Source organism: Corvus kubaryi, unplaced genomic scaffold (genome assembly GCF_017639235.1).
Source record: "Corvus kubaryi isolate FWS band 111438036 unplaced genomic scaffold, C.kubaryi_AGA036_p1.0 37398, whole genome shotgun sequence".
NCBI classification, from domain to species: domain Eukaryota; kingdom Metazoa; phylum Chordata; class Aves; order Passeriformes; family Corvidae; genus Corvus; species Corvus kubaryi.
Genome location: NW_024581137.1, coordinates 16,994,783 through 17,021,426, shown reverse-complemented (window position 1 = coordinate 17,021,426; position 26,644 = coordinate 16,994,783). Strand labels below are relative to the sequence as shown.

The 26,644-nt window shown below is 36.4% G+C and overlaps 1 protein-coding gene across 6 annotated transcripts in view; it reads left to right on the top strand.

Annotated features, from left to right (window-relative positions):
• The window catches only part of ANO10 (anoctamin 10), a 122,092-nt gene that overhangs the window by 9,027 nt on the left and 86,421 nt on the right, over positions 1 to 26,644 (top strand). For 5 of the 6 annotated variants that reach the window (XM_042043726.1, XM_042043725.1, XM_042043724.1 and 2 more), the window contains 6 exons: positions 811 to 1,380; positions 3,711 to 3,766; positions 5,208 to 5,282; positions 6,232 to 6,414; positions 9,812 to 10,003; positions 12,072 to 12,200. In XM_042043726.1, the coding sequence (XP_041899660.1) occupies positions 811 to 1,380; positions 3,711 to 3,766; positions 5,208 to 5,282; positions 6,232 to 6,414; positions 9,812 to 10,003; positions 12,072 to 12,200 (1,205 nt within the window). Of the gene's footprint in view, positions 1 to 810; positions 1,381 to 3,710; positions 3,767 to 5,207; positions 5,283 to 6,231; positions 6,415 to 9,811; positions 10,004 to 12,071; positions 12,201 to 15,687; positions 15,792 to 26,644 lie in introns of those variants that run through there. The other variant, XM_042043727.1, reaches the window with a different exon arrangement.

Below are 26,644 nucleotides of genomic sequence, written 5' to 3'. Positions count from 1 at the left end.
TATGAATAATAATCCTATTTTTTTGTTGTTGTTGTTATTACTAAGATAAGTGCGATGTCTTCTTGGAGGTAATACATCTGTCATGAAATATATCCATTACTAATGCACTTTCCAAGTCTCTGTAGCAGACAAACTTAGTGAGTACAGGAAGTATTTCATGTATCAGTTGTCTGTTGAAGAGAGTTATCTCAACCTGATTATTCTCTCTGACATGTTTTAAGATTTAAGATTTTGATACACCTGACCATCTATTCCTTTAGTTCTTTGAGGGTTGTCAAAGCACAGCTAGCTTTTTTTCCCTGGGCAAGATGAAACAAATTTGTTTTCCAGGAGTGCATATGCCAGTGGGATTTTTCAGAAGCTGGGTGTCACTTGCTGTTAAAGTTTGGTTTTTATTACATCAGATGTCTTCCATGCCGTTCATTGATCAATTCTGTGTTCAAGAATGATAGTGTTTTCTCTTCGGTTGGTTTTTTTTCTTTTTCTTTTTTTTTTTTTTTTGTTTTGTTTTGTTTTCTGTTTGTCTGGATAGCTGATGTTGATATAGTAGTTATTGAGGTATTTGACTTCCTTACCATCTGAATGGTATGGTTCTGTGTGTATATATGTAACATAAAAAAAATTCAGATAACCATCTGACTTTCTGGAATAAGGGTGAAGGAAGAAAGAAGAAGCAATGATATTCATTGTGTTATTTAGAAGAAAAAAATTCTGGCCAATGGAAAGTTACAAGTTCATGTAAGGTCAAGTTTGATATTGTACTGACTTCTCTGTTAAGTGTAGTCTTAATTGATTAATTTCTTTCTGCAGATGACATACGCTGCTACTTTGGCGAAACCATTGCTCTCTACTTTGGCTTCTTGGAATACTTCACATTTGCTTTGATTCCAATGGCTGTCATTGGGATTCCTTATTACGTGTTTGCATGGGAAGACTATGACAAATACGTCATGTTTGCCACATTCAACCTCCTGTGGTCCACTGTGATACTGGAGGTTTGGAAGCGGATCTGCGCCATCCTGACGTATCGCTGGGGGACGCTGCTGATGAAACGACAGTTTGAGGAACCAAGACCAGGCTTCCATGGTGTGCTGGGTATCAATCCTGTCACTGGCAGGGAGGAGCCAGTGTACTCAAGTCTTAAGAGGCAATTACGGATTTACCTGGTGTCCTTACCATTTGTGTGCCTTTGCCTCTACTTCTCACTGTATGTGATGATGATTTACTTTGACTTGGAGCAGTGGGCTCTGGATTATCACAAAGAGAATGAGTCTAACTTCAGCAGCTTGATGCTGTATGTGCCCAGTATCATCTATGCTGTTGTGATTGAAATTATGAACCGTATCTATCGGTATGCTGCTGAATTCTTGACATCATGGGGTAAGAGAGTTGTTCATTCTTCTTCCTTCAAGTTAGAATCCCACATACTTAGAATTTGTTTCTTTGTAGAATACATTACTGTGAGCTCTTGTTCAACAGAATGCTAAAGAAATTTCCCAAAGTAGGTTCTTGCTGTGGGGTAAAAGAGATGGCCTTTTAAACTTCTTATATTTTGGGTGTTCTGAGATTGCAGTTTCATATTTGGTTTAATTTGGTCTGAGTCTGACATGCCATCAGAACGGGTGATCCTGCCTTTGGTGCAGATGTTCCCCCTCCCTGATTTAGCTCTTTGTCTGGCTGTATCGGCCATAGTGCTGACAAAAGAGGTGAGGGGAGAGCTCAGAGGTGTATGGATAGCAGGAAGGGCTGTCCTGGCCAGTTGCACCCACAATCTGGCTTTGCTGAGTGTGTTTTAGTCTGCTGTACATCTGTGCAGAGGCACTGAGATTACAGAACCAAATCTAAACCCAAGAACTAAATGTCACATGAGAGTGTTTATGTATGCTACATATATAACAAAGACTGGGATTTCACATCCCTATCAAAATGTGATTCTCTGGGCACTCTTAGAAGAGGAGGAATGTTCTAACAGATTACCTTTTTTTTTCCCCTTGTGTGTGTGACTGATTTAACAGATTAGGCCTTGTGTTTTGTAACCCAGCATAAGGACAGTGAAATGCTAGTATTTATTTTGAATTTTAGCACTTCTACAGACATGTGAAGTCACTTTCAGACAAAGTTAATAGATTAAGCTAATGGACAATTAACTGCTTCGTGTCACTCCATATGGCATTGATTTCCAGGACAGAATCCAGATTACTAAAGCTGGAGACACAGAAAATTAACAGAAGAAAGATAAAGCAAAAGGGAGATTGATGCAAAGACAGAATAAGAAGAGGTGTTGAAGTGGGGGCTGGTTATGCTTGCCAAAATGATTTGCTCAGCAAATTCAGCCTGGCAGCCATGGTAGTAAAAGCAAGCAATTTCTTGATTTGTTTGTGACTGTTCAAGGTTTTTATTTAAATAATGATTTTTAAATTCATATCTAGGGCTCAGTTGGCTGTTTTGTTTCACTGTGTTTTACTGTACAGCAAGAAAAAGCATTTCTGTGAACTACCCAGTTATGTTGGTCTGATAGACTGAAATGTCTTTAGCCGGCAACTGAAGGGGGTTTTTTAATCCAGACTTTTTTTGGTTTTAAGCTGATGTTTCATATTCAGCAGAGACAGTACTTATGTAACCTGCTACACTGACAGCTTGTGTCTTTTCTGAGCTATCTGATATGTTTATGCTGCCATGCTTTGAATAGGCTGAAGAGCTCATCTGGCTGTCCTACCTTCCTTCCCACCTGGCCTATTTTCAGATAATATCTGACTTCAGCAGCTGAAGTGACAAAGCATGGGAAACAATCTGGGGCATTTTAAGCACCCCTTTTGCACCCACTTATCATGAAAGCTGATTGTATTGTGAAAGCTAAAAGTAAAAATTGCATTCAGTCACTTGAGTGTTATTTTCCACGTCAGGCCTTACTTCATGCTCCTGTCAGAGTAGAACTCTGCTGTTTTGTCCTGAATGAGGTCCATAGGTGATGGTGTCTCCTTTCAGCCTTGTTGACACAACACGTGCTCGTGTACTGCCTTCTCAGTTACTGCTTAGCCAGGGCTTTAAAGGTACAATCTGACAAAATAGCAGGAAGAAATTGAAAATCACCACTTGCCTTTTCTCCCCTCTAGTAAACCAGCCTTCCTGAAACATGAGGTTCTGACAGTGTATTTTGAATGAACTGAAAATCTCAGTTAAAATGAATAATGCATCTGTTGAACTTCATGTAATCTAGTCTTGCTTTACAGTCTTACGTAAATTCCTTGGAGAGGGATGGGAGTATTTCTCAGAACATTTACTGGTTTTGAATCAAATTTGCAATTGTTACTTTTTGGTATATATTCCCATTAGTCTTGCAGTAGTTTTCAGCCAAAGAGCAATCAATAATTAGACACATTTTGTTAAGTCTAAAGAGTGATGGATGTTTTTTCTTCTATAAAATAGCTCTTCAGAGTTAAGAAATATATAAAAGGAAAAGTAGAAAAAATACTGGAGTTGTAGTCAAAAATGTGTTTGATAATATTGTGCATCAAATTAGCTTTATAGATTAAGTGAGGTATTGGTACAGTATACATTCATTTTACCATAAAGTGTTGGAATAATACAAACTATTAGATAAGTAATTTTCATGCAGAGTAAAAGTGTCTGTTTGCCCTTTGGAGAGCAATGTCTAGTACATGATAGGAGCTTCTGCTGTTTACTAATTAATAATTTTGTTGCTATTTTAGAAAATCACAGGCTGGAATCTTCATATCAGAACCATTTAATTCTGAAGGTTTTAGTAGTAAGTATATCATATAAGCAGCTTTTAAGATTATTTAAAAAGACAGCTTGTGCTGTGTTTTATTAGTGCTTTCCTAGCATTACCGCAGTGACCCACAGTTTTGCTCAAGGCCAAATAGTAGCACAAATATCAGAGTAAAGAAGATTTCTATTATGGTTGCAGTAACTGCTAGACTGTTTTAGATGCCTCTTTTATAGTGGAGAGTTGGCTTTTTATTTGTATTGATTTGTTCTTTCATTAGGATGCTGTATATATAAGTTTCTGTTAATTGGTGTGGTCCTGTCTTCAACTGAGAACTATTCCATTCAATTTTTGCACGATTTTATGGTAAACCATATTTTTAAAAGTTCATGTATTAACTTCCACCTATACTAATGTTCAGACAACTAGTTAGAGGAACCTGAAAATACCTGTCCATCAGTCTGCCCCTGTGCAGTTCATAGCATATACTGATCTATTTAGTTTACCTAATCTTCTTGTTTCCTTTTTGAAAAGATCATTTAAGTTTCTTCCTTCTTTATTTTCTCTATTTCCTTAGAGTTCCTTCCTTATTTCCTTCACCATGTTTTTTTTGTGTGTGTGTGTTTATTTGGGGTTTGTTTGTTTTGTTTTGTTCTGTGATATTTTTTGTGTTAAATCTCTGTGTTACTCATCTGTTACTGGTTGATTAAAAAAATTGTGAAATGTCAAGTGTTGGTTCCCCCCAGTTTTCGTTCTCAGTCTGTGAGAGGCTCTCTGCACTCCCAGTATTTATCTGTGTTGTCCATGAGCTCCAAAACAGGAGCTGCAGCACTGTTAGCAAGTAGGAAACTTCAGAGTTTGATTGTGATTTTTCAAGTACAGTACTGTGATTATGTGTCATTTTAGAAGTAGGAAATATTTCTCTTGGCCATAAAACCTTTTGAAATGATTAAATATAAAGCACAACTAACATATATAAAGGAACATTTTTACAGATTGAGAGATATATCATCCAACATGTATATTTTTGTAATACAATAATATTTTATATATTATATTATTAATATATAAAATGTTATATATTATAATAAATATGTTGATAAAGTAGTTATTTAAAAATTCATTGATCTAAATTAAGATCAATATGTCCTTTTTATAGTGTTATCTCTGGAGAAATTGCCAAAAAAATGAAAGTTAAGTAGAAGGTGATACATTTTTAATGTCCACATTTCGTAATTCAGTTGTAGTTCTCTTTGTACACTTTACTTTAGGAAAGCATTAAGCTTGAGTGAAAAACTTAGTAAGACCAATATTGAAAATATGTTTTTCTTGACCTAAGGTTTGAAAATGGTAAAGAAAACTTTAATGGACAGTTTACGTCTTCATGGAAACCATTTAGTCAGAACAGCTGTTAAGTTAGATGATAATTCTGCATCTGAACTTTTGCTTGAGTACTAAAACCAAATATTTTTATTTGCAGTTCAACTTCTTAAATTGTTTTGCATCTCTGTTCTACATTGCCTTTGTGTTGTTTGATATGAAGCTTTTGAGGCAGGTGAGTTCCAAGAACATCTTAAGAATGTTGATGAATCTAGGAAAATAATGGATTGATTGAAAGACTTTAGTATTTAATAGTTATTCCAAAACATAAACTTGGCAATTAATATATTTCACCCATATTTTCTTAGAAATCCAGCTTCCATGTTTCAGTTTCCCTAACATTATTGCAGAATAATAACAGAGTAATTCTTTCTCTCTGTATAAATGAGGAAATGCTTTCAAATAAATTTGATTATTCTCTCACACAGATGAGACTGGGAAATTTTCATTTCCTCTTTATTTCCTTTTATGTTAGAAAATGTTCTTCTCTGTAGTGTTTCTAATGAGAAACTCTTGAGGATAGGGTTGTGATTAAGTTTATGACTACAGTGAGGATCTGAGAATAAATGAAAGCAAAAATAATTTGTAGTTATTTTAAATCAACTTTCTCACTCAAATGCATGAAAATTACGTATAAGGAAAGTATTTTTGCTCTAAACATAATGAGCAGTACAAGAACTTCAGTTCGAGACCTCTGTTACTCTGAAGTGATCTCTAGCAAAACACTTGACATATATATACCGGACATAACACTTGAGACGTTTCTTGTAGTTTCAGGTAAAATCAGGAAATAAAAAACATAGAAAAAAATTCAGTCTTTAGCTCTGTGATTGCCATTGGTATATATTAAATATGCATTACCCTTCATTGTACTTGGTGTACTGTTTCCAAGATACATACAGATACACAAAATATTTAGACTACTAACTCCTAATTAGTTCTTTTCAGCACACAGCAGAGGATGAGAACTAGATCATCTGTACTTTTCATATGCTATTGCTAGGTTTGTTAGGCTGGCCTTTTCTTCATAGTATAGTAACTTAGAGTGGTACAAGAGCACACAGAATTGCAAATGATCATAGGTTCATCACAGTTCTATTTTTTTTTTTTTTTTTCAACTTAAGAGCTTGGCCACTTTGCTGATAACTTCGCAGATCCTCAACCAGTTTGCAGAATCCTTGCTTCCTTACTGGCTTCAGAAGAGATACAACAGGAGGATGAAGAAACGCATGTGTTCCCAGAAAACTGATAGGGATCTGTCAATAGCTGAACAGGTCAACATGGAGAAAGAAATGGGAACCTATTTGGTATGTTGTACTACTGTAAAAGAGTTAAAACTTTTCTGGGCTGTAGTTGACAGAGGCATCAGCTAAGGCAAACAAATATTTTTGGCTGTCTGGCCTGGCAGCTTATTTTCAGCTTCATCAGCTTTGCTGGTAGCTGTTTATGCAGCTTTATGGTATCCTGGATCAAGTAGTGGATACAGTGCAGGATCCCAGAATGAAGGGAAGGAATGAATAGAATGAAGGGGAAGGAGTGAACAGCTCTTATCTGGAGCTACCTAACCCCATATCACTGGAAAGAAGTATTTGTGCAATATGCCCTTCATCTCCAAGGGCAACCCAAAGGCTGCCGGGATGAGTAGGATGGCACAGGGCAGATGGAAATTTTCTGTTTTGATTTGGTGTTGCAGTGGTGCTAGTTTAAACAGTCAGTTAAACTAGAGCCTGAGAGAGAGAGCACTTATGTCTGGATGGGGCCAGAAATGGAGGATAGAAGAAACCAGCTCTTCAAAACAATACTCTTGCTGGAAGCTCTTGTCTCTTGAAACCACAGGTTTGGTATTCACTGTCTTCTTGGTTCTGTTCTTGACCACCTCCTACGCAGTATAATTTTTAATTGTATTTAGCAGATTTCATGCAATTCATTACTTAAAATTCTGAAGAAATTAACACAGTGGACATCAATGTGTATGTTAAGGCCTTACAGACTGGCTGACAACTTGATCAGATGCTGCAAGCAGAGTCACAGGAGTCTTAATACTGTATGATTTATGTTTTTGCAGAGTAAGAAGTACATGTAGATAGTGTACCTTTCATGTAAAAGGTAGACATTAGCAGTTTGAAATTTGATAATAATGCCCTATCAGGTTCCTCTCTTCCTGCATGAAGTGCCATGAAGTGGGAAAAGGAGAAAGAACTATCACCTTTACAATTTAAAAACTGTACAAATGTGTTCTTGTGTGAAGGTTGGAGGGAGATAGATTTAGACAGCCTGTCTGCCTTGCAGTGCAGAACACAGCAGAAGTCCCTGCGTTAGTGTCTGAACTGGTAAATCAGCACAGTCCAGCACAACACCTGCACATCTGCCAGCACAGCTCCCAAAGTTGTGTGTCAGCATCAGGCCTGACCAAATAAGCTCTGCCTCTTAGAGCTGAGCTGACTCCTGCTTCTCAGCTGTCACATACAAAGCCAGTTTGGTGTCTGAGTAACATTGCCCAGTGCTTCTTGTGCAGAGCTGGATCAAATGAATCTGCACCTGTTGTACTGTTGTGCCTTGAACAGTTTTTCATGGGAACCCAAGAGGTCAGTTGTAGAGTTAGGACTTTGCCTTGCATGTGTCCACTGCTAGCCTCAGTTTCAGTTCTAAGTACTGTGTACTCAAAGCCCAATTTTATATTCAGTCTAAAGATTATTGTTTTGCTGTGCTTGTCGATAAATGATATCAGACCGCTGATTTGTTTGCAAGCAGTAAGCTGTCAGCAGGCAAGAATATTTCTAAAATTAAAACTGTCGCAAGGGGGAACCATTTGACTGTTTAGTAACTGAGGAGTCTTGACAGAATTCTGTGTTTCAGGCGCTTTTCTTTTGTTTTCCTTCCTTCTTTCATATATTCTTTAACATTGAATTTTCTATTCTTTTTGTCCTCATTCTTGCTTACTTTTCAAATATCCAGCCCTTAACCCTGTTTAAGATCTAAAAACATCCTGCAATAATTTTTTAATTATTATTTTTCTAATTTCTGCTTCACTCCTCTAGTTAATTTTTCCCTGAATTTCTTCCTTGGTTTTGTTTCCTTGATGCCATAGCTGATCTCATGCCTGCCAGTTGCGCAGTTACACATTTCTTTAACATCGTCTTAGACTCCTGTCTTCCTACACAAAGTTTCATAAATTGAGTAGGAGAAAAATAAATACTTAGTTCATACTCTGTTATTCTAAAAGCCAGTAGGTATTGGGCAAGGAAATGAGAAGAAAAGTGTGGGAAGCAGTGGGAGTACTGTGCAGTTACCAGAAGGAGGAGCACAAAGGAAAGCTCTCTCTCTGCCTGCAATGATTGTCTGAGAAAGTGATAACAGTAACAGATGTGTGGCTGCCGTTCCAGTGAGTGTTCCTGCAAATGTCCCTGCGGAAGACCTTAGCAAAATTTAGAGTTTGTACAAAACGTTTCTGACGAAAAAATCTTAATGGCTTTAAAAGTTAGGTAGCTCTTCCTGGTCTGGCCTGCAGATTGGTTTCTGAGACCCAACTAGTGTGCAACTTTAAAACGAGTTCAAGTGAAAAATGGAATTAATGAGTATCCCATATTGATTTCTGAGCTTGCAGAGTTCTACTGCCTCTCTCTGTTTCCTAGGGGAAAAAAGCACACGATGCTGGAGAGGGCAGTCAGTTTAATGGCTGTGATGGGCAAAAAAGAGTAGGTAACTGTATCAGATGATACTTGGAGCCAAACCCACTTTTATGTGGTTCTTGTAATAATTTCAGTTACTGTCAAGTCTTCATGATTTCAGTTTTGAGAGAGGACAATACGTGTGTCTGTGTTAATACAAGATAACTAAATCCCAGTCTAACTTTTTTGTTGTATTTCACCATTCTTTGCTTATGAACACTTTCTCTTTAAAAGTGATTAGTTTGGTTTTTCATTAAAAAATTGCTGCAGTTGTAGCAAGCTATTATTAATACTACAAAACTAATATGCAGATATATGATCACCTACATGTGAATACTTAATCAGCACTTAAGTACCCATGTTCTTCATTTAAAGATCAGGTGACAGACCTGTTGGGATTTGTTAAATAGGTTTTTTTGTTTGCACTAATTGTTCCTTTGAGATGTCAGTGCTGCCTTGTAGATTTCAGCCTTCAAGTGGGCCACTAACTCTGTCCTACCGGTTTGGAAATAAACAAGCAGAAATACCAGAAACGAGTTGCCTATCTACCAACCTACCATTCTGGTTGGATCTTTCATGGACAGTCTGAAATGCTAGGTCTTCTATTGCCACAGTGCTTTCAGGAGAATGTTGTGCCAGTAAAAAATGCTGTTTTTCTGTTCCTCGCTGTTCCTTCTGTTACTGTTTAACTGAGATACTCAGGAACATTGATAAGTTGAGACATACATAAACAGTAAGAATGTGTTTATACAGTTACTTCATGTAATAAGGATAGGAAGTGAGACTTGCAGAAAATTCATTGGGCAAAAGGAAAACCCTGGGCCTCTCCTTGTAAGAAGTTTTTAGTGACTGAATAATTCCAAATGAATTATATTTTTTTAAAAAATTGTCATTGTTTACTATCAGCAGTCATTTCCAAACAACAGATTTGGGATGAGGAAACATATTTGCAACTGTAGTATGATTTCTGTATTTCTTTTCTTTTTTTTTTTTTTTTTTGGTAGCTTACAGTTATTCTGTTTGCTCTATTTTTCAGGGTACTTTTGATGATTACCTGGAGTTGTTCCTACAGTTTGGCTATGTGAGTCTTTTCTCGTGTGTTTATCCACTGGCAGCTGTCTTTGCAGTGTTAAACAACATCACAGAGATATACTCTGATGCCTTAAAGATGTGTAGAGTTTACAAGCGTCCATTTGCAGAACCCACAGCGAATATTGGTGTTTGGCAGGTAATTTTTGTGTCTTTTTTTCCTTTCATTTGTTTAAAAGAGGTTTCAACAACAGTATGAAAGCTTTATGTTTGTCCCATGAGCCACTTTAAAGTTCAGTAGGTACTTTGTTCTCTTCAATGCCCTGGCATATCATCTATCCAAATATATATCCCAATGATATTTTTGGTGGGGTTTTTGACCACATTTCTTTCAGTTGCCTTGGAAAAGAAAGCATATATTTTCTTTAGTTCTTGTATGTGTATTGTACTCCTGTTACAACTTCAACAAAGCAAAGCTTCCAGATATTGCCCAGTATTCTTTATAGCCAGTGTATTTTGGAAATAGTGACTTCTGATGCAATCTCAGAAGCATGGAGCTCAGCAGGGGTTTCAAGAGAAGTGGAAGAATAGGTAAATAGTTGGATTCCTAAACCAGGCTAGTGGCCTGTGCTGCTGTGGTTACTGGTACTCAAGCTGACTAATTTTAAAATAATCTGGATCTGTGAGCAGGAGCTGGCACTTTCTGCACAGCCTGAACACTGTAGTCTATCTAAACAATTTCATGATAATAGGACTGGGTTAAGCATTTTCTGTCCTCAGTTGTTTGTCCATGCAATCATGCTGCCACCAGCTATTTTGGGGCCTGTCGAGTGTGCTGCATCAGTGAACTGATCCTGACCAGAGTTTTCTGGAGTGACTAAGTTGCATCCAGAAACGTTGGCATTCCATAATAGCAGCGGCTTGATAAGGGAGTGTGAGGTTGTTTGGGGGAGCTTTCTAGGGGATGATCCATATTACAATTTTATTTTAAAAGTTTTGTGGCATTGCATAATGGAGATAAAGGGCACAATGGATTATTTAATTTGAAGGGTTTGTAAATGTTATCAAATGAAGCAAACGAGAAGTGAGAAATGAAATAATGAAACCTCAAGTAAAACATACAGTAAAAACATGCAAACCAAGGGTCCTGAGCAGTGTTCATTAGACACATATTAATGAAGTGGACTTAAAGGTGAAGTCTTCTAATAATATGTCATTAAAATGTGTGAATTATAATCTGCTTGCATTTTAACATGGGATGTACTTTCTCAGTCCAGATCTATGCTGCCAACTTCTTAATGGCATAGCTGCATTGACCAGTCATGTAACCACCAGAATAATCAGGCTGTGGTCGTAAGTCACAAGCATAGCTGCAGGTATATTAATAGCATTTAGTTTTGCTAGAATAGTTTGTTTCAATCAAGAGAGTAGGCTGAAAAATTATTACTGGTACAGTAATTTTATTTTATGGTGTAATTTTTTAGCTAATAGCAGAAATGAATTTGCTTTGTGAATTAAAAATAATAACTAAATTTTCAAGTCATCCATTTCATACGGAAAATTAGAGCATTTGCTGGAAGATTTCTGTTAAAGGAATACTGGAATTATTTCATCAGGTGAACTGAGTCACTAGTTTCTTGTCAAGGAGAAAGCTATTTCTGCTAATTCATTGTGACAGTTGCTACAATTCTGTGTCAGTCTTTCTCATTCCAGACAGGACCGTGGAATAAGTAACCATTATATTGCAAATGTAATTGTTAAGCTGTATTAATATTTTCAGACATTTTGTGGGACCTCTGTAGGCAAGGGGTTCTTAGACTTGTGCTGTTGCATGTGTTTAAATGTAAGTCTTTCAACAAATCTCAAGTGGTTGTGATTTTAAAAGGCATTCTGAACCATTCTTACCTTTTCCTCTTACTTTGCGTTCAGACCGAACCTTCAAAACCAGTGTTACGACTGTTAGTTCCTCTTGGAATTTTGCAGTTTTTCCTTTATCCTGAAATAAATTTGTTTAGGAGTACAACTGTAGGTGAGTGTGTACTCTTTTATGTGTTCAGGTTACAACCTTGTTGTGGTCTTGTCAAGTCTGGACTGCTTGCCAAACAAGTCTTACGCTATAGAATTCAAAAGATGAAGGAAAATAAAAAGTTAAACTAATGGGTCTTCTGAGGCTTTAATGAAGAGAGGGGTACTGTCCAGAGCAATTCAGGGACCAGTAAGTTAGAGGTAATGGTCATAACTGTAAATATATTTGTGTTTTATTTCAGTTGGCCTTTGAAACTATGAGTGTAATATCAGTTGTTACTAATTGTATACTGATTGGAATGTCTCCACAAGTGGATGCCCTTTTCCCAGACTCAAAAATGGACCTTGTTCTGACTGTGGCATTGGTGGAGGTAAGTCTGCTTTCAAACAATGCATGTTGTAGCAAATAATATAAACATCAGTGAAAATGATCTTATATTAGAAGGAAATTAAGATTTCCTTATCAAAGAAGTGTTTCAAAATCTTTTTTGATTTCTTTTGCTTCTGTGTTTTCATTTACTGTGAATGCTGTTGCCATACTTTCCCATGCATTCCCAAGATACTGTGTATTTGTTTCTTCATGTACTTCAAGTATTTAGTAGGGCTATTTCAAGAAGCAAAATAATCACATTTTTGTGAACTGTTTATTTCTCTGCTTGGGTTGTGACCCTGGCATATCTTAAAAAGACTTCCTACATAATCTTTATGGACATATCCTGTAGGGCTTATCTGAAACAACTGTGTGTCAGGACTGTAAATAATAGTGATTGTAACAGCATTTGGGTTTAATCTTTTCCTAATTCCATATAGTAAGCACATCAGTGTCATTCCTTTTCAGACATGGCGGGATGACTGTGGGCATTTTACATAACTGAAATTGCAGGCCTTTGCCTTTATAAATCTTTGCTTCAGGGCTTTCTTGTATTGCATTGCCTTGACTTTTACCATTATTCTATTTTAGCTTTTAGGAACTGGATTGCTTTTCTCATGGCAAAAGGTCTGGATTGTGTATGTGTGGTTACTAAAGTGCACCACCTTACAGAGGTGCATCTGGAGCATATATTTCTTTGTTGTTCTTTTTACAGGTATTAGGTGTTATGCAATGAATTATGACCTTGCTTTGGGTTTTATTTTCCAAATCTTAAGGTTTGCAGAGTTAACTGTAAATATGAGTCATGTCAACTGGTTTGCTGGAGACTACAGGCAGCCTGATGCAGTCTTCTATTATGCATGTGTGAATATTTACATTAACCTCAGTGAGGTGTTTTAATATAAAACTGATTTAGCAAATTAAATGTAATTACATAGCTCATTACTGGACAACATATTTAGAGAGATGATATTGTGAAAATTGGATGAGTAAATGTAAGCAGTATGGATTTCTGGCAGCTTAGAGATGGGGCTGTTTTTGCCTTTGTTTGATGTGTGTTATCCTTTTTTCTGTTTAAATGTGACGCTTGCTATTTGATCTCTAGGCAGACCTCTGTTTCTTGGTAGACCAAAGGAGAATACCAGCATTTTTATCTAAATTTAAATTTTGCTTATATGCAACCCTTTAGGGAACAGGAATTGCAGCATAATAATTAGGTATCTCTTGGAACTCCTGAACATTGTAGCTCAGATAAATGCTGTGGAAAGGGAGGTTCAGAAAACAAAGGGAAGAAGGTTTGGAGGGAAAGGGTGAGTTAGTACTGAGGGGAGGAGAAGGGAAAAATGTTATCTTATGTAGAGAAGCAACTTCGGGGAAGACCACCAATCTATAATTAATGTAGTATGAAAGGACTGTTGGAGGCTAATGCTGGATGAGCCAGAGGAAATGAAAGGTAATAATTTGGTTAAAGAAAAGTCAACTTTTCTCTAATTATTCTGCTTAATTAAAAAAACCCAAAACAACCAAACAACAAAACTACAAGCCATAATGCACTGGTCAGAAAAGGTCTATTTTAAAAAGTTTTAATCAAAAGTGTCCAGTATGCTTGATGATTTTAAATATGCTAGTTTGACTTTTTTTTTTTGGTGATTGTTTTTCTGTTATTGTCAGCTATTTATTGTCTGAGAAAAAACATATACAAAACCAACATTGTGGGTCTTACAGTATGTTTCTGGAGCATAATAAGCCATGTGATTTTTTTGGAATGTCATTGGTTATAAACAGTTCCAAAACTACTCAATCTGAAATGTAAGACTTCTGCAGTTTCCATAAAGACACTCTTTCAGTACATTTTAAGCAGTATTAAACGACTCCACACGTGTGGGGTTTCGGGGGTTTTTTGTTTGTTTGTTTTAGTCTTTTAAAGAGATGGAGAATAGTTCAGGTCATACAATACTGCAAAAAGTTTCATAACACAAATTTTTAACTTTCTGGAGTCCAAAAGAGTTCTCCAAAGTGAAACACATTTTATACAGAAATTTAATTTTAAAAAACTATATGAAAATGAACACAGCAAACAGGAGTTTTATTTCTGTTGAAAATTGTTTCAATTGTGTTGACAGCTAAGCATGTTCTGAGTTACAGAAATTTTTTATCAGAGGTTCTGTTGTACATATTTCAGGTTAAAACATTGATTACAAAAGGTTGAAAGAAAGGAGGATTACTGAATGCTGTGGGGCTATGAACAGCAGCAGTATAGATTCATGTTAACTTCAAGAGACGGGGATATTTTTGCTTTGCTTCCTGTGTATTTACTCCTGTCTTACCTGTTACACTGGGACTTTCTTTTATCTGGTGCCTGATGAAACAGATCAGGGAGTTGATGTGGGAGAAACTGTCTGACCCAGTTCACTAGGGAGCAGGGCAGAGCAGCGGTGTGTGGAAGACACGCAGTAGTGCCGTGGTAGGTTTGTGCTGGATTAAATTTGTGGGACTTCTGCACTACTGAGCCTTTCTCCTTAAAGTACCAATTTACAGAAAGATCTCTGAACTATGAAAGGAGCACAGATCTCATGTATTGGCAGTATTCCCATGTACCTCTACGCTATTTAATGATTGAACTCTGCGTTTCAGTTGTAAAGAAATATTCAGGAACAGAATATAATATAAACTTCTAGGACAAACCTGGTGCATCTGGAGTACATCAGTGTCAAGGTAGAAAAACATTCAGATGTGAAATTTTCAGATAGAAAAGATAGAAAAGATCAGCTAGTAGAGATTCAGAAAAACATGATACAGGTGAGTTATTTTCTGATGTTTGCTGCAGGTGAGGATGAGCATTTCACAGTGTGTTTTATGCTATTTTGACAGCATCTTGACAGCCAGTTTGAGAATGTTAAGAGAGAAATTTCTTTGAGTTGGCTATGTGTATTTTCACATGTTCTATTGATGGGGTAACCTACTTAAATCTTAGCTGTCTTTAAGTATTTTAATCAGTTCTAAGTAACTGAGACTCCAGTTGAGTATTTATATATCTGTTTGATGCAAAACTAAACAGAAAAGCACTGTTGCTGTCAAAGCCAAGCATGGGTATTTGCGATGTCCTGATTTTTTTTTTTTTTTTTTTCCAAAAAATGCTAGTGCTTTTTAATAATAGTACTAATACTCTTCAAATGGAAACAGTTTATATGGCAACATTTAACACCTCCCACTGCTGAAGTAACAAAGAACTGTGTGTGATATTCTTATGAGCATTCTGTACCCAGTCCCTACCAATTTATGCAAAATATTTCCTTTTTCATTAACAACTCTTAACTCTAATGCTGTCTACATTTTTGGTGGGAATATGTATAGTGTGAGAAATGTAAATGCTAACTAGAATACCACAGAATAAAATATTAACAATTTCAAAATAACAGAAAGCATTAAAATAGTATAATAATATTTTTTAAAGTATTAAACCAGTGATTTTTTTTTTTTTTGAACAGTTGACCTATTTTCATCAATTCAACATCTGCTTCCATGGCAACATGATTTGAACCAGGAGTAGAATGATGAAACTCTCCTCTTTTACTTATGGATGGGTGCTAACTGAGTGCAGCCAGTGCAGTTTTCAAACAAAAAAAAGTAGCTGAATGCCCTTAAAGCAGGAAACAATAAATCCTTATTAACATAATTTAAAAATAGTTGTATCACATAGTGTGTTTAGTTATTCAGACTTCACCATAGACACATAATTCTGGAGTGAATTCGGGTGCAAAGGAGGACATTCCAAGCACGTGTCTGTGCTTGTGTGAAACTGTTCCAATCACTTCTGACTGCCTACACTGATTTGAACCAAAAAAAAGGAAATAGCTCTGAAGAAACTCGGTGAATAGTTAGGGAAGTAGGTTAAAACAAGTGTAACCTTAATTCTGCAGTGCTTTTTAAAATTTTTCTTGCAAAAGTTGTTGACAAAGAGTTTTGTTCCTGATGACTGTTTCTTTTTAGTGTGGATTCTGGTAAGTTTAAGGAATGCTAATTAAATGAGTGTTGGGACTACTCTGAAAGTTGAGTTCAAGAAATCAGTTGTATGTACAACTCTTAAGCAGTGATTTTTGCTTTTAACAGTACATCAGTAGTGGTGTTTTGAAGCAGTAGCTGTGAAGTTCACTCATCATGAATGTGTCCTAGCCTCCAAAAGCAATGTGTGTATCCAGCCCTGAAGTGTGTACTAAGTAATAGGAAGCTTTTTTGCAGAAGTACACTAAGCCTGGATGCTCTATGTTACATTGAGGCATTTGGGAATTAGCTTGGAAATACTAAGTAGTAATGAAGGTCCTTCTTGATAAAATCTGACATTATGATCTAGGAATGCAATTTTGGGAAGAATGTAATCAGCTCTGCTATAGATGAAAATGAGGACCTTTGCATAGAAACATGGCTGGTGTGTTTGTAGTAAACATAGTATAAACAGTTGCTCTGTGTTGATTTAATTTCATGGTGTCCTTATAAGGACATAGATCTTCATGAGCATCATAGAAAAATCTATATTGAAAAGTTGCTTCTGTAAGAAGTATGGAGTGGAATAAAGTAATCCTTTCTTAAGCTTTGTTTTTTCTGGGTGAGAGAGCTGATGGTCCATTTATAAAAGGCTGGAAAGCAGGAATCATAGCATGTCAATAAAGCTGATTGAAAATCAAAGTGATTGAGAGTTGCCTGGTATACAATGTTTCTTTAGAATTCCATTTTATTAAGTGTATTTTTTCATCAAAGGCCTCCTGGTATAGAGTAGAAGCTCTTTGATCTTCTGCTGAAAAATCTTGTTGTAATGGTCCCAAGACTCAGTGAGCTCAACAGTAAGCCTGACAGTTTTTTCTGAAATGATGTGCCAGAGAAACTGGGAAAAACTAGAGTCAAGCAGTTTGAATTCTAGTAGATGACAAGGTATATTTATCGTCTAATTCTAGGCATCATTGTACTTTGCATTCTACACAAACTTGAAAATTAGTAAACATTGCATCTGGAGTACAGTTGAGGATCTTTTGAATCCACTTTCTTAGCAGAAGCAATTTTAGGTGGATTGTTATGTCAAAATTCAAGTATTTTGCCTTTTTTTCCCCTTTAAAATTTCTTAAATGTTTTGCAGCAGATTTCAGTGCAATCTGTTTTCTCCTGATAAAGCTGGGTAATTTTGTTTTTTACGAAACAGTTCTAGTTGAATTACTTCCTCACAGTAATGTACACGACTCCATTCTGGCCAGCTGGAAATGAGGCATGGTCCTGCACGGTATAGCGTTCTGCATGTGTGAAGCAAGTAGCTTTGTTCCTGTAGAACTCATGAGTTTGGGATTTAGAAGATATGCTTAATATACATTTATGTAAGGACCAATTTTAGTAGGAAAAGAACTGGGAAAAAGTGCAGAAAAATAGGCTGCATCAGCATACACACGTATAAATCCTTTGATAGTGTTGGAGTTATAGAAGCGCAAAGATTGAAGCACAATAGCTGTGCATAAAGCAGTGTTTTTGCTAAATTATTTCTGTGTTATTGCCAGGCACTAATGTAGCATATAGGAGCTGCAGAGTTTCACATATGGGATCAAAGAGCAGTATATGTTGGAAGGGACCTCTGGAGATTATTTGCCCAAACCTGCTGAAAGCAGAACCCTGGATTAAGTTCTCCATGTCCTTATCAAGATAAGCTAAGACTTGAACACTTCCAGTGAGAGGAAGGCACCCACTTTGCTGGGCAGCCTGGTCCACTGTTTAATTGTTCTCCTGGCAAATAATAGGGGTTTTTTCTTATGGGAAGAAAAAAAATTCTCTGGTGCAAGTTGGTAGCTCATGACTTCTTGTTCTTTTGCTGTGCATCTTTGTGAAGAGGATACCTCTGTATTCTTGAAAACTACCTGTTAGGTATTGGAAGAATGTGATTAGATCTCACCCACCCTCCCAAGCCTTCTCTTATCTGAGTGTAACAAACTGAGTTTCTTCAACCTGTGTTCCTCTGTCAGGTTCTTCAGCTCTGTACATGGCTCTCCAGCAGGCTCCCTCCAAGTTTTCAGTCTCTGCTTTGCAAGTTGCCAGTGCCACTTAAAAAAAAAAAAAGTGTTTTTAATGTATACTTATCCCCTTAAGTCTTTCTGCTAATTGCAGTGTGTATTCTTTCTTTTGTCTTCAATCTATTTGCTCTTTAATCAGAGAAAATAATTTCTGGGAGTGTTAGGCAACACTTCTAACTTTCTTACTGCTGAATTTTTTTTGGCAACAGGCTTGAGGTATTTCTCTTTCCATGTGTTAATTCTTTTCTGTGGTAATGTGTTTTTTCCATACTGACATACATGCATGCATATATACTAGATTTATAACTTGAGTAGTTTGTCAGTTTTCAGGTATAGCTGCAAAGCAGAGTCCTTAGTGGTAAATATTTGATGTGTGGTTTCAATTTCTTCCTAATAGTTGAATGTATATGAAAAAATACTTGAAAAATACCTATAATGAGTAAATATTAATTAGGGGGTTACATATAAATCTGTTTTTCAAAAATGTTTCATGGTAGGGTACAAACCTTACTGTCAGCTTTACAGTTCATTTTTTGGAAAATTTAATTCCTCTAGTATTTTTATTTCAGTGAAACAGATATCCTAGCCGAGACCTATCTATGCTTGCACTTGTGGTGAAAATGGGAAAACACAGGAAAATGGAAAAATGAGCTTTATGCAAATTGTGTAATTATTTGGTTCATTGTTGTATACATACATAAAATAATTCTTCAGCATTACTAATTCTGAATATTAAAAAAGTCAATCCAAAACACTAGTGATTTCAATTAACATATTGTTGTTCTAGAATACCTCTACCTCAGCTGCAAACATTTACTTAATATATACATATACATAAGAAATCATATCTAAAAGCCCTCCTTTGAAAATCTAATATATGTATGTTTATATGTTTAATACAACACAAAATAGTAATTTGATTTTTTTATTCTCTGCTACACAAGTAACCCACTGCAATTTAGTTTATTCCTAGGATTGAAATTGTGAGACATAAAAATAGTTTGCTATTTTAACATCAAGCTGAAACCCTGGCAAAAAAATAACCAGTAGTTGCTGAATAGCCTTGGTGTAAGACTTAATGAAAGCTTCTAAAGCTATAAAGACTTACATAAAGCCTATAAGACTAAGTCCAAAGACTTAACAAATTCTACTGGTTCTATATTTTACTCTTTGGCTTTAAGAGTGAAAATGAACTCAAATATCAGTGCATTTTATATTCATAATACTTTGCAAAAGATTCTTGAAATCTTTAATATGAAGTGAAGGAATATTTTAGATAAGTTACTCTTCTGAGTTACAGGAACAGATTGTTCTCAGGGGTTTTTTTTCTCACCTTTCAGACATGGGGAAAGATTTATGGATTTGTCTGTATAAAATTTTCTAAATGTTTGCTGCTTCAAGAAGCCTCCTGGAACCATATCAATGGGGTTAAAAAGAAATACCAGTTTTGCTGGTTGTACATTGCTACAGATTGTCTATTTGCAAAATCAGAATTTATCACAGATCTTTTTATTGCCATCTACTGGTTCTTTTGAGATACTCTTTCTGATTTAGTGTTAATTTTTTTGGTCACTTTGAATAATAAAGCTTAATGCCAAAAGTGTGTCAGAATGAAAACAAACACTAAAAGATTCAAAGATCCAAGTAAGTTGTGTTCCATAGCTTTCTGCTAGTACAAAAATGAAAATACATGTTAACATCTATGCTTAAATTATCCAGTGGATTTTTGAAAGTCTCAGAGCCTAAAACAGTATTTTTCCATTTTCCTATTTGTGAGTAATTTTCATTTCTTCCTCCTTATTTTCTGCTCTTTACTCAAACCCTTCCATTTTCAGGTTCTCAATTTGCTGTTTGAAATTGAAAAATAATCACACAGATGAATGAATTGTGCTCTTCCAACCATGTACAAACACTGAAATATGTTAAATATGTGGGCATGTATGTAATGTGTAGGACAGCAAGAAACCAAGGTATTGCATCAGGTTTTTCAACCCTGATAGCTGGAATGTGTTGATGTATTTTACTACTGTGTCTGCTCCAACTGGAGCATTTTCACAGTAATGTTAGTTCCTTGCTGACACAATTCAGAATGTGATTTTTGTCTTCTTTAAAGAAGACAGTGTGCAAAGGATGGCTGAGCTAGGTCAGATCAGGGGTCTTTATAGGCCAGGATCCTTTCTGTGGCAGAGGCCAAGGGGGAGAGTAAATTAGTACAGCCAAATATATAGTCATGCTCTTTCAAAATTAATTCCCAGAATCTGATGATTTACAATGCAACCTGTCTTGTAACTGAAAATTATCTGTCCAGAGCTGTTAGTGAAAGTGTGCAATGCTTTTATACAATGGGGTACCTACTTTTTCAAAATAATTTGAATTATACTCTAGTAAAATGCTACTTAAGCAACTAATGTTAATATACTCTTGGCATCATAAGTAATTACCATACATATTGGTTCTACTCTGGATTTTCCTAGCTTTTCTCTGTGCTTTTTTTCAGTTGTCTTTTCTGTCTAAGAAGCATTTTTAATTCTTAAATTGAATTCTGCCAGTGTGGTTCGGACATTATAATGAAGGTTAAGAGCACAGGAAGCTTTCTCGCTAGGAGAAAACCTTGTAGGTGTCTTAGTAGAAACAATGATAGCAAAAAGAGAATGCTCTCTTCTTGCTGTCAGCTGGGTGGTGGTAGGATCAGGGAGCTACAAAGGTATCAGATGCTAGTTAGCTGAAAGACCTGAACTTCCCAGAAGGGTCATGTTGGGTTTCCTTCAGTAGGAAGCAGAAATGGAGGTGTCTGAGACTGTGCCATTCCTCATTAATTACCATTATCTGGTAGATATAGCTGTATTCTTATTAGGAAGGTTGGATGGGGGAGATACTTTAGGAAGAGAGCACATTTCTTAACTATGCTCATAAGTGCTTCAGAAGTGTCAGTCTGGAAGAACAGCAGGAGAAGACCGAGTAAGAATATTTTTTTTCTGTTTCTTCTGGGATTGTGCAAGGATGCCAGAATGACAAAACTTCAAAAGGGAGGATGAATAGAGAACAGATCTTCGGAGACAATTACAAGACGTTTTAAAGAACTCTGTAAGAATCAGACTTTTAGATCTCTTTAAAACTCACTTAGCTTAATATTTTCCACAAAGAAGTTTCCTTTAATGTGTAAATATTTCCAGCTCAAGCCTGAATACACTGAATACACTTCCTTGCTAGCAGTTGGAAGTTGAACGTCCAGACAAAAGCTAAGTTAATACTTATTAATATTAATTGTTTACTTTCCACTTGATTAGGATTAGTAACTGTTTCACGACAAGACAGAGTATGAACATTCAAAGCCTTCTTGCTTCACAGCCATTTCAAGGCTGGCTTAGCATTTCATGAAGGCGAATTGTTTTGTTTTGTAAATAATGTATTAGTTTATTCTGTTAAATTATTTAAATAATTCTCTGCAAATGCTCTATCCATAGCTGCCAGCACAAGCCTGAATAATGGCTTTTCCTAGGAATCTGTGAATAGGTAGAGCTATAGGGCTCTACCATATAGCCATTTATCTCTGATGCAGTTTGCAACAGTATTACTTTGTATTGTTCTTACTAAGAGTATTCCTTTTTAGGGAATGCAATGTTTTTCCTGTCTCCAAAGCTTTATATGATTTTTTGTCTAACGTGGTATGTTTTGGTTGGTTTGTTTGGTTTTTGAACTGTGTGCAGTGTTGGACAATAAATACACTTCATTATTTGTATCCTCGGATGATTGAGAGTGAAAATGAGTGCTTCTGAGCAGGTAGGGTAGAAAATGCAGAGTTTGCAACTGCAGCTGCAAAAGAGATGGAGAATAGGAAATCTGTAAAACTGACTATAAATAGCAAGAGAAAGCCAGTCAAACGTGTTGGAGGCTCTCTGTTGTTGATTAGATAAAAACACCTCTTTACAGAAAGAGTCTTAATGATGTACTATTGTTGCTCACATGTTTTGCAGTTAAAAAATTAGAGAAAAATTCACTTTTATTAAATTCCTTGCAATAACTTTTAATGTTCTGGTTTGGAGTGTTAAACCTTCTGGATCAGTTTTGGTACTCATGCTGTTGACTTTGTTACATACCTGCTCAGTGTTGTAAACATAATTAGTAGTCACTTATTGGAAACTTGCAGCATGGGTTCTATAGGCTTTTATTTAAAAAGGAGTTAAATTTGTTGCTATAGTTTTTACCCTCCCAACCCTTTTTTAAAAAACGCTCTGAAGCATCATGCACTTTGTAAAATCTGGATTTATGAATTTTTTTTTTTTTCTTTTGGTTTGTTTTGTTTTTTAAATGCCACCTGGAACACTTAAATGAAAACTGATTTTGGAACTCAAATTGTGCAAGAAAATGCAGTAATGGATTGAAAGGCTGTAGTAGAGAGTTTTTGGGGGTTTTTAATAGTCTTTGTGAAAATGTTTTATTAAACGCAGGCTGAAGATGGTCATGAGTCATGCTGGAAAGTAAATGTCAAAAGAACTGGGGCTTACTCCATTTGTGCACTGAATTTTTATCTTACACTGGAAGAAAGTGTCAATCCAGATTTTCACTCTTCTGTTCAGAAGAAATTAATGGAATGATACGTAATTTTCAAAGGGATTTTTCATTTATTGTGGCAGTGTGCGAGCTGTGAGGCGTATTCCTGTTTTTTTTCATGCTTCGAACAGTCCTTTTGAAGTTATGGGAGATTCCTCATGTTTGCCTATAATCGGCTAAATGTCTACAATGACTAACACAAAGGAGATACAGATAGATGCTGCTGAGAATTCATAAACTAACATGTTTGATCAAGGTTAGTTTTAGTCAGAGGATTTGTTGTGGGATGAAAAGTGTTTGTGTATGTGCCTGTTATAGGGATTATGGATAAACCAATGTCAAATATAAGGGTATCTTTTATTAAACTTGCAATATAGTTTGTGATACTGCAGTTCATCTGCATCTCAGTGTATTTTGTATTTTTTTCAGAAGTTCATAACCACTGAAAAATCTGAGACAAACTTGTTTTAGAATCCACTGAAATGGAAATAAACAGTTTATTACTGGAAATATTTAGATTTTTACTCTTATAGCTTAGCAAATAAAGTTACTGAATTTAAATACTTTTTTTTGTTCTTCTAGCTTCTAAGAGGCTTTGTTTAAGAAAAAAGATGGTATACCAAGAGTGGTTTGTAACAGACAAATTATTAATGCATCCTGAATTATAGTATGTTGAAAACACCTGGGGGTATCAGTCCACTCTAACAATGGTTTGATTTGGCAGTCCTGCTCCACTTCCTGTGTAATTTTAGGACCTGCAGGAGGAAATAGGAGAAACATGATGGGTATTAGTGTGACATCTTTCGAGTGGTCTTGATGCCAGTTTAACAAAATAATTCTGTAGAAAGCGTATTATATCATTTTTAAAAACATAAAATGCATATATAGGTAGGATTTGAGGGTGAGCTCCATACGTGTGAGTGAGGAGGAGTCCACAAAACAGACCATAGACTATTCCTGTCTGTGTTCCTGTTTCTGTTTCACGCCCTGTAATTAGAGTAGACTATAATGGCTTCCAGATTCTGACTGCAGCTGTCCTTTAAGAGTCAAGAGCACAGCTGGTAGTGAGAATGGGATGTAGCCATATTCCTCCCCAAGGAAACAGCAGGTGGAAAAGGGATACTGGTACCATTATGCTAATAGCTTCATGAACTGATCTTCTGTTAACTTGGAAGGTCCTGTCACAGCCACATAAAACTGACTCTGGGCATGTCAGTGAGAATGAGTGGATCTGCCTCTTTAGGATTTCTAGTTACTTTGATGCTTATCTTGGCAGCTACATGTAGCACAAAACATAATTGGTAATTTCCTTGGTAGTCGTGAGACTGCAGTTCTTTGTCAACTGCATGGTCATTGTATTGGTGTGGCTGGAATTGCAAGTTCTGAATTTGCTGAGTATGGGTAGAGCCTTCAATAATTTTGTTGTTGTGTTTTTATGAGTCTTGCAAGTTGATCAGGCTTTCCAAGCAACCTGAAGTGCTGTGATGCTTACACTAAGACCTCAACTAGCCAGAGAAGTTAACAATAATACTTACTGAAGAAGAAATATTAGGAGTGCACCTCCTCATATGGATACCCTGTTGCAATATTTTAATAGTTTTATTTTGGTATAAATCTTTAAAATCACAAGTTCCGAATGCGCTGAATTTTTAGCCTGTTTTTCATGTCCCCTCTCCTCCCTTTCTAACTGTTCCTGAAGGTGGGGTGAATAATAGTGCTGGCAACTTGCTCTTCCTTCCCACCCTCCATGTAGATTAAACTCTGAGATCAATAGTATCTATAGTTACGCAGTTTAAATACAAAATAATTTCTACAGCAAGGGATCAAAAGCTGTATGTTGTAAAATGTCTTTTGAAGCTGAAGTGTAGGAGTATATATAGCTGTATGATATATTTCTTGAATTTTAGCTAGGGAAGCTAACAGAAACCCAGCAAAAAGGAGGAGGGAATCCAGCTTCCTTTGCAATGTCACATTGCATTAATAATGGCACCTGCATCTTGCTTTGCTTAGCTTCCCTCTGAAGACATCTGAGCTGCAGAGATCTAGTGAGTGATAGGCTATAGTCTTGGAAGCCACAGAAAGAGACAGATGCTTCTTTTTATCTCACAAAGTAATTGTGGCTGATATGTGAAAAGAAAAAGCTGTATTTTAGATTCTTTTAAAAGTTTGGGGGAAGACTCAAAACTTTGTTGACTCTGTTTCAAACAAAAGATGCCTCCTGTCTTGTCATTTTCTCTTAGTTCATTGTCTCAAAACATTGCCTTGGTACAATTATACTGATGGATTCTGCTGGTACAAAAGTGTCTTTATGCATGTGTATGCATTGGATAACACAATGGTAGCTTAAATATTTTGGCAGAAAGTCAAGACTTAGAGATAAATTCATGTTGGATTCCTTAGGCCTACTGCCATCTCTAGCTATAAACTGCACCTGTGCCATCTGTACCTTTCTAATGTGCTTTATATTACAGAATTTAGCTACCTTTGGAAAACGGGTGTCAAAACCATTCAGGGCCTGAGAGGGCTATCTAATGTTTTGGTGTGTAACTCAGAAAAAGCTTGACTTTGGCAGGACAGGGCTCAAGTGTGCATCATTCTCCCTCTGCTCCTGTTTACCCCATTTTTCATCAGGAGAAATCAGGGGTGGCTGTTTGAAGGTGGAGGAGCTGCAGTACCATGTAACAGGTCTGCCAGTCTGGCATTTTGGGGAATGAAGATTCAAAGTGTTTTGTGGACCATGCCTTAAGTTTAGCTTATCTAGCTTTTCTCCAGCTGCTCTGAACCAAGATCATGTAATCTTGACCAGCCCCACAACATATGGGATTGCTGACATGAGGGTTTTGAGCCTTCTGAGTAACCTATTTATGAACTTTCTCTTCTTGTTATTTAAGAATTTTTAACCAAAGTCTCCGAAGTACGAGTCAAGCTGGTAAATACTTTGTAGCCTGATAGTTGCCAACAGTTACTGTTGGAAGGCTTTTTCTTCCAGTCATTTGTGTGCTTTCCTATTCAGTTATTTGATGTAGAGTGTTTTGAAAGTGATACAACTACTATCAATCTTGTCAGAGTAGTCACATTTACTTTTATTGTTGCTTCTGAACCTGCATATCAAGTTTATGCGTTTCTGCACTATAGTTTTGTTTGTGAATGGTTTCGCAAGGAATTTCAGAAATATATATTGATACTGAGAAATTTGTTTCTAGCTGTCAAATTGCAACAGGACGTGTGATTCATCCTCTACCACTGTTGTCTGAATTATAACCATTTAGCGTTATATCAGGGCATGTGCATGACAGGCAGAAATAACACAAAAAAGGTTTATGGAGGCCAAAAAATTAATTTGTTGTTGTGTTGATAGAATTTTGTTGGCACTTGCACTTCCAAAGAAGTCTTCCATTTGAATTCTACCCGGTAGGCTGCAGGCTTGTCAAGTGAAAAAATATAAGGGTCTATTCTGTGAACTGATGGTGTGCCATGATTTCCTAAGCTCACCTCTACTCAGAATAGAAAGGGGGTCAGAGGTGTTCTTAAGTAGGCAGTGTTTTGTGGAAGGTGATCAGTGACCTCTCCCTCCAGAGTCTCCTTCATTATCACTACAGTGAGGTTGCAAATACACCATGATACTGACACTGAGCTCTTGAGTCACTAAAAACATAGTGCGAGCTCTGATCTGGCCAAACAGATAATTCTGTTTCATTAGTCCTGCTGAATATGTGGAAATATGTGCCAATACAGAATCACTGTCCCTTTGGACCCCTTTTCATGTATACCAATTTGCTGTGTTGAAGTAAGGGGAGAAGTATGTGGATGGGAGATTTTTGCTCGTGCTTGCTAATATAAAATAGCTGTT